General features: G+C 44.2%; 1 protein-coding gene across 2 annotated transcripts in view; it reads left to right on the top strand.

Annotated features, from left to right (window-relative positions):
* The first annotated feature begins 2176 nt into the window (after window positions 1–2176).
* UXS1 (UDP-glucuronate decarboxylase 1) overlaps window positions 2177–13252 on the top strand; it is a 125746-nt gene continuing 114670 nt past the window's right edge. For both annotated transcript variants that reach the window (XM_037054990.1, XM_037054987.1), the window contains exon 1: window positions 2177–2364. In XM_037054990.1, the coding sequence (XP_036910885.1) occupies window positions 2271–2364 (94 nt within the window). In that variant the 5' untranslated portion in view covers window positions 2177–2270. The remainder of the gene's footprint in view (window positions 2365–13252) is intronic.

Below are 13252 nucleotides of genomic sequence, written 5' to 3'. Positions count from 1 at the left end.
ACTATCAACTCCTTGAGTTGGGGAATATAAATAATCCCATTGGAGTTGCTAACATTCAGCTTGGGTGAACCTATACCAGCTCACCCAGCTGGTACACTCCCTGTAAGCAACGTCTCTGTCATGAATTTCTTAGCTATCCATCTGAGCCTGTCCCATAGCACTCACCACTTTCTACCATGAATCATAGTTATTTCTGTACCTGCCTTTACTCTCCCACAAAAAAGCAACCTCATATAGGAATAAGGCATGGGTTCAAAATGCAGCTCAACACTCACAGCAATGTGGACACTGGCTAAACTCAGAATTTCAGTTTCCTCATTTGTTAAATACAGTGGCAACCCGACATCACAGGGCTGTTACAGAATTAAATAAGATAAAATGTGAAAGCATCCCACATAACAGTTGCTGGCACATGGTAGAAGTTTTCTACCATTTTCTTAGGTTTTCATAATCTAGGAGAGGAGCCATATGACAATTCAGTTTTTAATTACCCCAAGTATTGAGAAGAGTGTCTTGTAACAAGAAATTGCTTGAAATATTCTTGTTCACATATCTGTGGAGAAAATAAAGTAAGTAGCAAGGCCAGGGTTGGGTGGATGAGAGCCCAGAATCTGATGAGCAGGTAAGGTGGGTCGATTGGGAGAGAAGAGGAGACAAGCACCAAGTACAGACTTGCCTAAACTTAGGGTTTCCTCGATGAGCCTGGAGGTTGTCTTTGGCACCTCCTTCCCTTAGGTGTTCTCACAGCCAGTGGGTGCACACTTACTATTGCTTACTTCCCAATTTTGGCTTTGGTTAAACTGGAAATCAGGATCTTGGGCCACCACCAGTTTTCTGGGTGGTAATAATGACAGCAGCAGCATTCTAACTGCAGCTGCTGGGGATGGTATTCCCATATTCTAATCCAGTGGGGCAGGAGAAGTTAGGAATAGTGTGTGGTGGCAGGAAAAAAGCTCAAATAGGAATGATGGGTTTTGAGGAGTTTTGTACAGAAATCACACATATTTCACAATGTCTGGCCTTCTTGAATTGATAGATAACTATCAACTAACTCCCACTTACAACCTAATATTCTCAGAATCTGCTTACAGCTTCAATCTGATATTTTAAATAAAGTTAAAGAAGGGCATTAGATTGTTAAGTTTAGCACACAGGCCTGGTGTTCAGAGGTCAACAACACTGCTGGAGGCTTTCATTTCTTGTCGCTGAAGATCTGCATATCTAATCTGCAGCTCCCCAACACCTTCTGAGGTCTCTCTTGACTTGACAACATGCAGATCTCTGGGTACCTTCTTTTCTCTCTTATGGGACCAGTGTTTCCAGGGATCCGGTGATGGTATTTGCTATCCCTTGACACACCTCTGTGCTTGTAGTAGGCATTCGATGCATGCTTATCGAAAAAATAAATTCAGGTATCACATATGCAACCACTATCCCACCATAATTCACCTCCTTACCTATGTTAAAATCTATACACTCAACAAATTGGAATGAAACATACATGAAATGTTCAGTGTTTTTTCTTTAGGCACAGACAGCATGATTTCATCGTTTCCTCTTCCCGGCTATAATATAATAATAATAATAAGGAATTTCTTATAATAATAAACGATTTTTAAAAGACATTTCAGTCTATCACAGCACAAAAAATGCACAGAGTTTTGATTTTATCAGTGTTTCAGGGATTAATCATTTTTCTCTGCGGCTTCTGTAACTGAAAAAGCCAGCAAAACAGCCCAGAGAACTATTCAACTTTCTGAGGGGCGGCCTTCAAGGAACTTCAAAGGCACGCTAAATTTAGAATTAATATTTCTTTTTCATTGCAAAATCTGACTGCCTACCGCGTACCACCGGGTGGGCTGGATTCAGCTGGCAACTGCGGTATCGCCCTCAGGGTAGGGACGCATCTTTCCCGTATTCCGAGCTACTCGCTCTTCAGGGGAAAACTCTGTTGTACGGCGCACGCGCAGTGCCCGCCCAGCCAACCTCCTCCCAGCTACATTCTTCGAAAACCAAGGTGTCAGCCGCTGCTGTACAGCCCGCTGGGAGAGAAAGAGGAGGGGCAGGACATTGGGAGGGCAAGGGGAGGCGGGGCGGGGGCGGGATAACACATGCGCAGTGGCCCTACCAAGCAGGAAACTCTGCGCGGGGGCGGAGCCTCGCAGAGGGCCGGGGGCGGGGCTCTCCGGGCCGCCGCTGCTGCCGCCACCGAGCATTGTGCAGCAGGAGGTCCCCGCGCCGCAGGGCCTTGGACCGGCGCACTCCTGGGGATGGTGAGCAAGGCGCTGCTGCGCCTCGTGTCTGCCATCAACCGCCGGAGGATGAAGCTGCTGCTGGGCATCGCATTGCTCGCCTACGTCGCCTGTGAGTGACCGCCTGTGGCCGGCTGGGGATCCTCATTCATTCCTGGGCGTCGCGGCCGCGAGGCTGGGGTCGGCGGGCTGTGTGCGGCCCCGGAAGCGGCCCTGCAGCCGGGTGTCCTTTCCCGCCGGGACTTTTGCTTACTATTCCCACCATTTTCCGTGGGCTTTGGATTCTCCCAACTTCCACTTTTACGGCAAAACAGCCGGCTAACTTGGGCGCAGACCCTCGACCGGTTAGGCCCGGCGCAGAGACCTGGCAGCCAGGAGGAGGGGCCCTTGTCCTGGAGCTCAGTGACCACGGGGCCCAGCGTGGCGAAGTTGCCACTGTCCTGGGCAACCCCGTGCCCCGTGGCCTCAGCCCACTGCCCCAAATACCTCCTTCGACGCGTGGAACTGTTGTCCACGTCGCCCCGGGAGCCGGTAAGGGTCCCAGAGGGCAATTCTGGAGAGTGCCGCGTGGGGACAGTCTGGGAACGTCCACCAGCGCGCCGCTGTGCCGTGTTAAGTAGGATAAAAATACTGTTGCTATTGGCATAGACCACGATCCGCTGTTTGCTCCGCAGGAAAATTACTCAGCACTTATAGTAACTGTTGGGGAGCGAGTATTGCCTGCCTCCCCTGGGCAGCAGCGGCTGCCAGGTGTGCGGGCATTCGAGGTTCTCGGGGCGGGGCAGTCTGCTGTCCTGGCCCGCACTGGCCCAGTGGATAGGCGCTTACGTGTGTTGTGGTTCTCGTCACTGTTATCATTCACGGTCGCACCCGAGAAAGGGCAGGTATTGGACTCTGTCTTAGAGGCAGAGGCCATTGTTGTTGTTGTCATTATTATTATTACTTTACATTTAAGATCTATTCTATGGGAGGGCATTTTAATTATTACTATTAATCCTTTACCAGGTACCAAAATTGGACCAGAAATAGACCTCAGTGAGCTCTGTTTGAGTCCTAGCCATCAGACATACACTGAAATGTAACCAGCTGCTTAAGCTGTCAAGTTATTAAGCTCTGATTCCGGAGGTGAGAGGAGACTCCGGAAAGTGACTTAGGTCGAGCATGAGGAAGACGTGTGATTAAGATCCAGCCTGTTTACTGGAGTACAGCTATTCCCAGAGGTGGAGTTGAAGAAGCTCTAGTAGGGCTTCTGGTTGCTAGGCCAGGTTTCATGCTGTGGGAGGATGTTAGATGTGAGTAGTTTTGGAGGGAGGAAGTGTGTGTGGTCAATTTTAAGTAAGAAAGCTGAGACCCAAGGGGGAAGACCACTTAAAGTTGCATAATTATTATTATTGACAATAGTAATAGTACCAAAATTTGCTTAGTCCTTACCGTTTACATGCAGGCATGAGCCTCTTTCATTGTCACATTTGATTATCTCAACTCTCCTAGGAAGTAGATACTAATTATTCCCATTTTAGAGTTGAGGAAATTAAAGCCAAGAGAAATTAGGAAAATTTATAGACTATCTCTCACACAGATGAGAAGCTATGGAGACCCAAGTTTTGAACCTGGAAAGGCTGAGGAGCTGGGACCTAGAGACTAGGTCTGCAGCACGTTTCTGTTGATTGCGGGGGTTTGTAAAGTTAGAGGGGTTTAGAATTAATAAGGTAGGGGATCCAGGAGAGACATGGAAAGGTATTCACCATTCATTCAACCAGGAAATCCTACCACCTCCTTACTGCTGTGCTTGGTGTCAGGGGACACCACAGAGTGCAAAACACTTAGGCTTTGCAGTTATGGAGTCTAGGGCAGTGGGTCTCAAACTCACCTGGAGGGTTTGCAGAAGTCAGGTTGCTGCCTCCTACCTCAAGTTTCTGGTTCAGTAGGTCTAGGGCAGGGGTGTCAAACTCATTTTCATTGGGGGCCACATCAGCCTTGTGATTGCCTTCAAAGGACCAAAATAATTACAGGATTGTATAAATGTAACTACTCCTTAACTGTTAAGGAGTTGAAATTACATTTCTCCCTTTGAAGGCAACCACAACCCCCACCCCGTGAAAATGAGTTTGACACCCCTGGTCTAGAGTATGGCCTGACAGTTTGCATTTCTGATAGCTTTACCCAGGAATATGGTGCTGTGGGGACCCACTTTGAGAAGGACTGGTTTACAAGGCGCGATGGCCATTCATTAGATATCACTGAAATGAGGGTTAACTTATAAACTGATAGAAGGAAAGGATGCATGAGAGTTTATGGTAGAGACTCCTCAGTTAGAGCAACCAGGGACATTTGTGTCCGTGAGGAACTTAGGCTTGAGCTGAGAATTGAAGGATATTTAGGAATTAATAGGGAGGTAGAGGACGGGATGTGTTATAGAAGGAACAGCGTGTGCCAGAAGCCCTGTGGCAGCCAAGAGCAGGGAGTGTTCTCGGACTGCGAAGAAGGGTAGTGTCTTTGGAATGTGAAAATGAAGTATAGCGGGGAGGCTGCCTCGCCAGACAGCAGGCAGGCCTGGGAGAGGGCTGTGCCAGCTTGTGAAATGGGCGGTTTTAGTTTGAGGCAGTAAAGGCTAGGACAGAGGCAGTGTTACTAATGAGAAGGGATGGTACATCTGAGACACTTTGCAGGAAAAATGTTATAGGGTTCCTGCTAGTGTCCAAGGATACTGAAAATGTAAGTTAGCAATGATTTCTATGAATTTTAGTGTCTATTTTCCCTTATTAATAATATTGCCTTCCCCATTATGAGTAGAATCTTACTTGTGTTGACAAAAAACTGTCCATACTCCTGAATTACACACACTGTCACTGTTGGCCAGTTCCCTTTCTAGAAATGCTCTCCCTGTTCCTCTCTCAGGTTCTGGTTTTTCTCACTTGCCCTCTTCTGTCTTTGGCCTCCTCTTCCTCAGTATTTTATGCCTCCTGGGGCCTGGGCTCCCTTCTTACTACCACGTAACTCTTCTGTACCATGCTTAGGGTGTTTAGAATGTGTCTACTTGCATTGCATGTGAGTTCTTTTCCATGCATATGTTTTCTTTTCAATAAAATTACCAATCCTTCAGGACAGGGATTGTCTTACATGTTCTATTAGGTCATTCGAGGAGCTCTGACCTAATTGTTTGATTAGCTGTGATTATTTGAAACTCAGGCCCACCTACCAAGTGGCTTGCTTGACAGAGACTCAGCTCCAGTTACCCTTGGTATTTTTTAACCTGTGCATAGTTATAGTTTAAAAAGTCAAATAGCCTCTGCAAGAGTTGTTAGGCAAAACAGTGTCCCCTGCCACTGTTTTTTCCTCCCCTGAAGTAAGTACTTGATTTCTTCTCGCTGATTATTTTCGTATTTGTCTTTGTGCCATAGAATGATCTGCCTCTTGAATTTTCATTTGTAGTTATTTGTTACCTAGTGCCTTTCTTTTTTGGATGGGATTGTTTATTCTCTTTCCTGTGTACCCATGCTCCTTACCCTTCCCCCATAGGTATTGTGGGATTTTGGGGAGATCAACATTTAGTATTCATGTGTATGACTAAATGCCATTCATAGTGAGCCATGTTGTATATTTTTGCTTTCCTTGGAGCTAATAATTGGCTTTTAAAAATTTTACTTTGCTTTTGAGGTACTGTTACTGACTCAACTCCAAACACTTTGTTGGTTGCCTGTGTCTTCTTGCAGGAGGCGCAGAAGCGTCGGGGCTTCTTCCTGAAGAAAGGCCCCAGCCTTCAGACTGGCTCTGCCCATCACTCATGTTCCGTCTGTCTCCTCATTTACTCTTTCTTATTTCACACAATTGTGCACAGGAGGAGCATTTGGAGACTATGTTCATTAGTATCTTTTCTGTCTTCACATTTAGTTCATAGATTAATAATGTAGAATTCTAGAAAAGGGTTCCCTCAGAATGTCTCAGGTATTGTTTTGTTCCTTTCTGGCTTCTAGTGTTGAGGAGGAGTTTCAGGCCAGTCCCTTTCTGTGTGATTTGCATTTTTTTCTTCGAGATTGCAGGGTGTTTTTGATATAGTATTCACGTTCACCACACATTGCCAGCTCTCTGTGTCCCCCTTCACCTTTCCTCACTCCTGGCATTTGGTGGCCTCATGTAATCACCGTGCCCTGGGGGCGGAGGGGCTGTCCACTTCACTTCTGGGCCCAGAGGCTAGTTGAGAAGGTAGGTTTCTACAGTGTTCCAGATGGCAGTGCTCAGTGGGCGGAGTCCCTTCCCAGCCCAGTCCCTTAGAGTGAAATGACCCCGGAGAATACATGTTTGCTGTTCTAAAGCCTCTGAAGAGTTGGTTGGTGCCGCAGTTCAGCAAAGCCTGTGCTGATAGTGCTGATAACCCGCCTCGTGCTCTGCCTGGGTGTGGGATACTTTTGAGCCTTTGTAATTCAGAAAGTTGAATTCATAAGCTCTAGAAGTTTTCTTGAATTACTTTTTGGTTATTTCCTTCCCTACATTATTTCTTTTTTCTTCCTGGGATATTATTATGCTCATTAGAATTGCCTGGTCTAATCCTTTAATTTCCAATTTTCTCCCCTTTCTAAAGTTTTGCTCTGCTTTTAGGAAATTTCCTTATCTTTGTATTATAACTTTTCCAGTGATTTTGAAAAGTTTGTTTTTGCTATTGCTTTTTACTTTTAAGACTTATTTTTTATTTCTGAATAAAAAAAATATGGTCGTTTCATGGTTGAATTCTCTTCATGTTAGCTTTGTTTGTTCAGTTTTCTTCTCATTGAAGAATTTCTTCCCCCAGGTTGCTTCTCTCCCTTTCTTGTTTGAGACCCTTCTCAGCTTTCTGGTGAACTTGGGGACTTGGGCTGATGGGGAGCCCTGAGCTGTAAGCCATGATACTTTCTGATGGAGCCTCACAATCCCAGTACCATGGGACTGTCCTCTGAGCTGTTGTGACAAGGCCCTTCCCTGCCCCTGGTGAAAAGGGAGGCCTGACTGCCTGCAGTTTGGGAGCCCCCAGTGGGGAGTGGGCAGAAGTACTTTAATTATCATCTCAGTTGGATTTGGGGCTCCCTCCCAGTCTGAGACCCCTATTCTGCCCTTTCCAGAGATGCAACTGTGCAGCCAGAGATGGAACTGCCCATCTTCTGCCAAAGCCGGGAGGGGTGCTGGCAGTCAGAGTGCTGTTTAGATAGATTTGAAAGTCAGGCTTTCTATCTTAGCTACCTGTTACCCCGTGTACAAGTGCACCAGGTGTGATCATTCTCAACCTTTCTAAGGCAGCAATTTTCAGTCTTTTTCATCTCATGGCACATATGAACTAATTATCAAAATTCTGCAGTACACCAAAAAATAATTTTTTTGCCAATCTGACAAAAATAGGTATGTCTTGATTCGTTCACATCAGCAGGCTATCGTTGTGTTGGCTGTTGTCATTTTTTAATTTGATAATCTGAGGGAGAAGAGGTCAGTGCCCTGACTAAATAGTCAGGTATTGCATATTTTAAAAATTCTCGCAGCACACAGTTGAGCATCGCTGTTCTAAGGTATAACTTGGCCTTTCCCGCTGCTGGCCTCTCGTTCTCTTAATTCTTCTGCCGTCAGCGATCCTCTTTTCACCCTCCAGCAATACTTTGGTCCCCTTTTCCCTGTTGATGTAGGTGTGTACCTTAAACAACAAGAACAAAAACGAAGTTTATTTTCTGACATTTTAGTGGAGGTTAGGAGTCATTATCTTTTTATCTTAACATCTTGTGAACTACAGTTGTGACATCTAGCAATACTAATTTAATTTTTAGTGTATCATGGATTTGGTTGTAATGACATTATATTTGTGGTATTCTTCTATACACGTTGGTGTTATTCCACTGACAGAAGAGACATGAAATGAAACCCTGAAAACCATATAGAGGCATGTTATGTGTATTAGTTTTGCATTTAAGATAGCAGACTTCAAACGAACTTCTCTGAGTTGGGACTTTTATTGGAGTAGTTTTGCAGTCTAATCAAGTCCCTCCAAAACTCACTCAGTAAATGTTTACTGCCAGGGAGGAGACACAGCGAGTTAGACCCCATCCCGATGCCAGCAGACTTCAGGGGAAAGATGGGGAAGAACAAGCAAACTGCAGGACTGGCCCAAGTGTAAGACTCAGCTGGGGAAATGCAGGCTCCTCCTCAGACCCGTATGTCAGGACCTGGGATTGTCCCCCCTTCCCTCTCTGGGGGCCGGGGCCTCTGGGGGCAGGGGCAACCTGGAAGTTGTTTTGAACCCTCAATGTTTTGTTTTAAGAATTTCCATACCTATTTTCCACTTCTGTTGAAAGAACTATTCAGCAGACACCCAAGCAGTCCTCTGCCTAGATTTACCACTTCTGTCTTTTTTCCACATTTGTTTTTCTCATTGTTTTATACTCTTTGTTGAAATGTTTGAAAGTTGCAGACATAATAATACTTCACTTTTAAATACTTGAATGTAATCTCCTAAAACTGAAGGCATTCTTCTATATAATCATCACCATTTTCATTCTCTACAAATTAACATAAATATCATCTAATATGCAGTCTATATTCTAATTTCTCCCAGTTGTATTATAAATATCTTTTATGGCCTATCCTGTTTTTGTTTCTAAGGATCCAGTCAAAGTTTGCACATAGCATTTGACTATCTGTCTTGTTTCTCATGGCATTTACCTTTAAAAAAAAGCCTAGGCTCGTTGTGCTGCAAAACAGCCCGCATTATGGTACTGTTTGTTGACTGGCATTACATCAGGGCCTGGAAGGGCCATCACATCCCTGCATTTTAAAGGCGTGTTTCCCCTGTACGCAGGCCCTGGAGGGTGATTCTTGGAGACTTTAGGAACACCTGTAGTTCTCCAGCCTGTGCGTCTAGTGTTTGTGAACAGCCCTTGCCTGGATGAGTTTTTATATTGGGAATTTCATGTGGTGAATTTCTAAATCTGTAAATTCTTCTGTGTTGACTGGTGTTCTGAAAAGAAAAGAATAACTTGCCCTCCCTCTTCTTTCACTCTCTGTATTAGTTTCATGTGGCTGTTGTAACAAAATGCCACAAACTTAGTTTAATGCCACACACCAAGTGGCATTAAAAGGAGAAATCTCTCACAGCTCTGGAGGCCAGACATCTGAAATCAAGGTGATCACAGGGCCATTCCCCCAGGCCATTCCCCCAGGCTCCATTGAGGCTCCCAGTGTTTTGGCTGTGGGTGCATCATTTCAGTCTCTGCCTCTGTGGGTCCCATTGTGTCCTCTTCTTCCATCACATCTCCCCTTCATCCCTTATAAGGACACTTGTCACTGGATATAGGGCCCAGCTTAATAATTTAGGATAGTCGTTTTCAACCAATGTGCCACAAGAATTATTAAAACAGATACCTGACTAGTCAGGGATTCTGATCTCTTTTTCCTTAAATTGTCCAATAAAAAATGACAATAGCTGACATAATAGCTGTATGGTGTGAATGAATCAGAATTATAACTATAGTTTTGTCAGATCTGCAAACAATATATTTTTTTGATGTGCCACAGAATTTCAGCAATTAGTTACACCTGCAGAGACGTTTTTTCCAAGTAAGGTCATAGTCACAGGTCTAGGAATTAGAATTAAGTGGCCACCAGTCAGTTTATACCTCCTTTCTTTTTTAAAAAATCATTTGGGAATCTTAGTCTTTGAGGACTTCTTTTGATCTCCATATGCTTCAGGCTCATCTTGTTTTTTCCATGCCCCCAATCTAGAATCCACCATTTGTCCAAGAAGCTGCACTTCCTCTCCAGTGCACAACGCTGTGTAAGAATCAGGTCTGAGCATTGGTGTGCCCTTTGCTTTATTGAGGGGCCACAGCATCCAGCTCTTTCAGTGACAGAGCCAGGAAATGGAAATACTTTCTCCAATCATGATTTTATGCTGATACCCCCAATTTAAATCTTAACACAACAGCTTTCTTCCTTATCTTTTCTCATCCTATGTTCCTATTTCCTTTTCCTCACAATGAAAATCTTATTTCTAACAGCAATAAAAACCCTACACAAAAAAACTCTACACTACCATACAGACAAAACAGTTTCAGAATTACTGAATCAATAACAATCTGAAGGAAATTTGGTATTTCTTTGTACTTTTTTTTTGTCCTTAGAATATGCCCCACTAAGAATGTGCAATTTAAAGTGTTGTGTTCAAAAGCTGCTTGAAATAATTTTTTTCTATGCCTTATACCAGTTAGGTTCATTTTTTCTGTTTGTGTTCAATTTCAGGATTTGCTTTTTTCTTTCTGATTGTTACAGTGTGTCAGCCATTTATAGGCAGGCCTCATTTTGTTGACTTCTCTTTCTTGTGCTTCATAGATGCTTGGTTTTTTACAAAGTGGAGACAAGACCCTCTGGCATCCGCAAAGATTACAACTCATTTAATTGTGATTCTGATTTTACTCTGGTGGTCTGGAGCCAAACCTGCAATATCTACGAGGTGTCAAAAGTTAAACTATATTAAAGTCAGTCAGACTGTAATCTCTAGTTTCTCGACCCTGTTCCTATTTTTGTTGGTCTGTTTTTTAATCAGTTCTTGGTTTCTTTTAGCAAATATGGGCATTAGTCTGTGTGTATGGTGCATATATAATTTTTTTCCTTTTTACCCCAAAGGTAGCATACTATCTAGACTGTTTTGCCTCTTTTTTTCCTTTCCTTCTCTCGGTATTTCCTGGAAAGCACTCCACATTAGTGTATAGAGATCACCTTTGTTCTGTTCTGCAGCTGCGTAATATTCCTGTGCATGTGTGCACTGCAGTTTATTTGACCAGCCTCCCATGGAAGGCATTTAAGTTCCTGGAAATATTTTGCTGTTACAGATAGTGCTGCCGTGGGAAGCTTGTGCAGGTGCTCCCACCAGCAATGCAGAGCAGCTGTTTCCTCTCTGGTGCTCAGCAGACTGAATTGACAAATGTCAGACTTTTCACCAATCTAAAATGTTGTATCCTTGCTTTAATATGTGTTTCTTTTATTGAATGTCCTTAAGCTTTTTTTCAAACATTGAAGGACTGTTATTTTGTCTTTTTTCTGAGTACTGTTCATGCTTTTGCCCATTTTTTCAATTGAGTTTTTCATCTTCTTTTCCCTTTATTTTAAGAGTGCTTTATATATTGGGGATGTTAACTGCCCTTTGTGAAATAAATTGCAGCTATTTGCTTATGCCTCGTGTGGTATATAGGAAAAATATCTTTGGTCTTTGTCCCTTGTTCCTGGCACAGAATTTTTAAAACTTGGGATGGGAACAGCTTGGTTAGTTCATAAGAGCCCCATTTTGGTCATACCTGAGTTTATGCCAATGAAGTGGCCCCTGGATGGGGCTGATCACCAGAAAGACCAAACTTGTGCTTAAGAGGGTTGGCACTTTCTGCCCCACCCAGGGACCTCTGGAAGAGGATTGGGGTGTGAGGGGGCTGGATACTGAGCCTTATAAACTCTGGAACAATGAGCTTTTGTTGAGCTTCCTGCTTGGTAAATATGTAGAGGTGCTGTGAGGGTGGTGCACCTGGAGAGGGTGTTACTGCCATTAGGGTTCTTGGGTTCCCCAACATAGAGATCAGGGGGAAACCCCTGAGAAATTTTCAGACAGATTTTATGAAGCTTATGCTTGAGCACAAGGGAGGCAGCACAGAGGAAAGGATGTCCCTCTGAACTGACTCAGGGGCTGGCTCTGGTTGGCTGCTTTTATAAGTTGGGGACAAAGTGGGCTTGTATGAAAAGGCAGGCTTTTTGAAAAAGGGCTTTTGGAATTTTCTGTTTCAGGCCTGGGTGACTTCCTTTCCCAGCCCCATTGCCCGGTAACTACCTTGGTGCCTGAGCTGTGGGGGCAAGATGGCCGACAACTCATTACCACTACCCTAGGAAGGTGGGACAGCTGTCACACCCTGATCAACTGCACATGTGGGTCAGTAGTTTGGGCAGGCAGTTGGAAGGGGGCAAAATCAGCTACCTCTGCGATTTTGAGTAGGGATGGGGGGCTGGTGACATTTTTGCTGTCAGCTTATCCTGAGTTCCTTCTGACCTCCTGCTCTTAACTTGGCTTCCCGGTGCTAGTTCCTGTGCTGTCCCAAGGGCATGGGAGCCCCAGTCCCTTCCCCGTATGTTGCCTATGCATCTCTTCCATTTGGTTGTTTCCTGAGTTGTAACCTTTACAACAAAATGGTGTTTTAATGAAACTTTTCCTAGCAAATTGTTGAGCCCAAGGAGGGAGTGATGGAAATTCCTGATGTATAGCTAATTTGTCAGAAGCATAGGAGTCCCTGAGACTCGTGGTTGGAGTCTGAAATGGGGGCAGTCTTGTAGGACTGAGCCCTTAAACTGTAGTGTGATGCTAACTCCAGGCTGTGAGTGTCAGAACTGGATTGAATTGTTGAATACTCGGTGTCTAGAGAGTTGGAGAGATTGGTTGTTGGTGTGGAAAAGCCCATACATTTGGTGTCAGAGGTGTTCGGAGACTGGAAACAGATTTTAGGACTTGGGAGTTTTTATCTTCAACAGGTTCCTGTTTCCCCATGTAGTTTTAAAGAAACTGATCAAAATATTCAATGAGAGAAATAAGACCAGGGACTGTGAAGGAATGGGGGGACTCTCAGGACTGGGAGTTGGTATTCAGAGGACGAATAGGGTTTGGACAATGGAGGTGAAGGCAAAGGTGCCAGCATGACAATAGGCATGGAGGTGACACGGTGCAAGGAGCAGGATTCTTTGGGTCCTTACAGGCAGAACTTCAAGACTGACCTGATGTAAACTTTATTCAGTGAGATGAGTAAACTTTTGCTGAAAATAACTTTGGACAAGTCATCTAACTTTGCTGTTCCATTTTTTCACTTATAAAATAAAAATACTGTGCTCTCATACCTTGCAGGTTGTAATACTTTTTAAAAAACACTATGAGGAATTAAAAGAATTTCTTTAAATAGGTGATAGCTTCAGTTGACAAGCCACCAGGGAAAAAAGATGTTTCCAGGTGTGAGTGTCGTAAA

The sequence above is a fragment of the Sturnira hondurensis genome, unplaced genomic scaffold (genome assembly GCF_014824575.4).
Source record: "Sturnira hondurensis isolate 20B ecotype Veracruz unplaced genomic scaffold, ASM1482457v3 Scaffold0008480, whole genome shotgun sequence".
NCBI classification, from domain to species: Eukaryota; Metazoa; Chordata; class Mammalia; order Chiroptera; family Phyllostomidae; genus Sturnira; species Sturnira hondurensis.
This window is presented reverse-complemented; position numbering and strand designations above follow the sequence as displayed.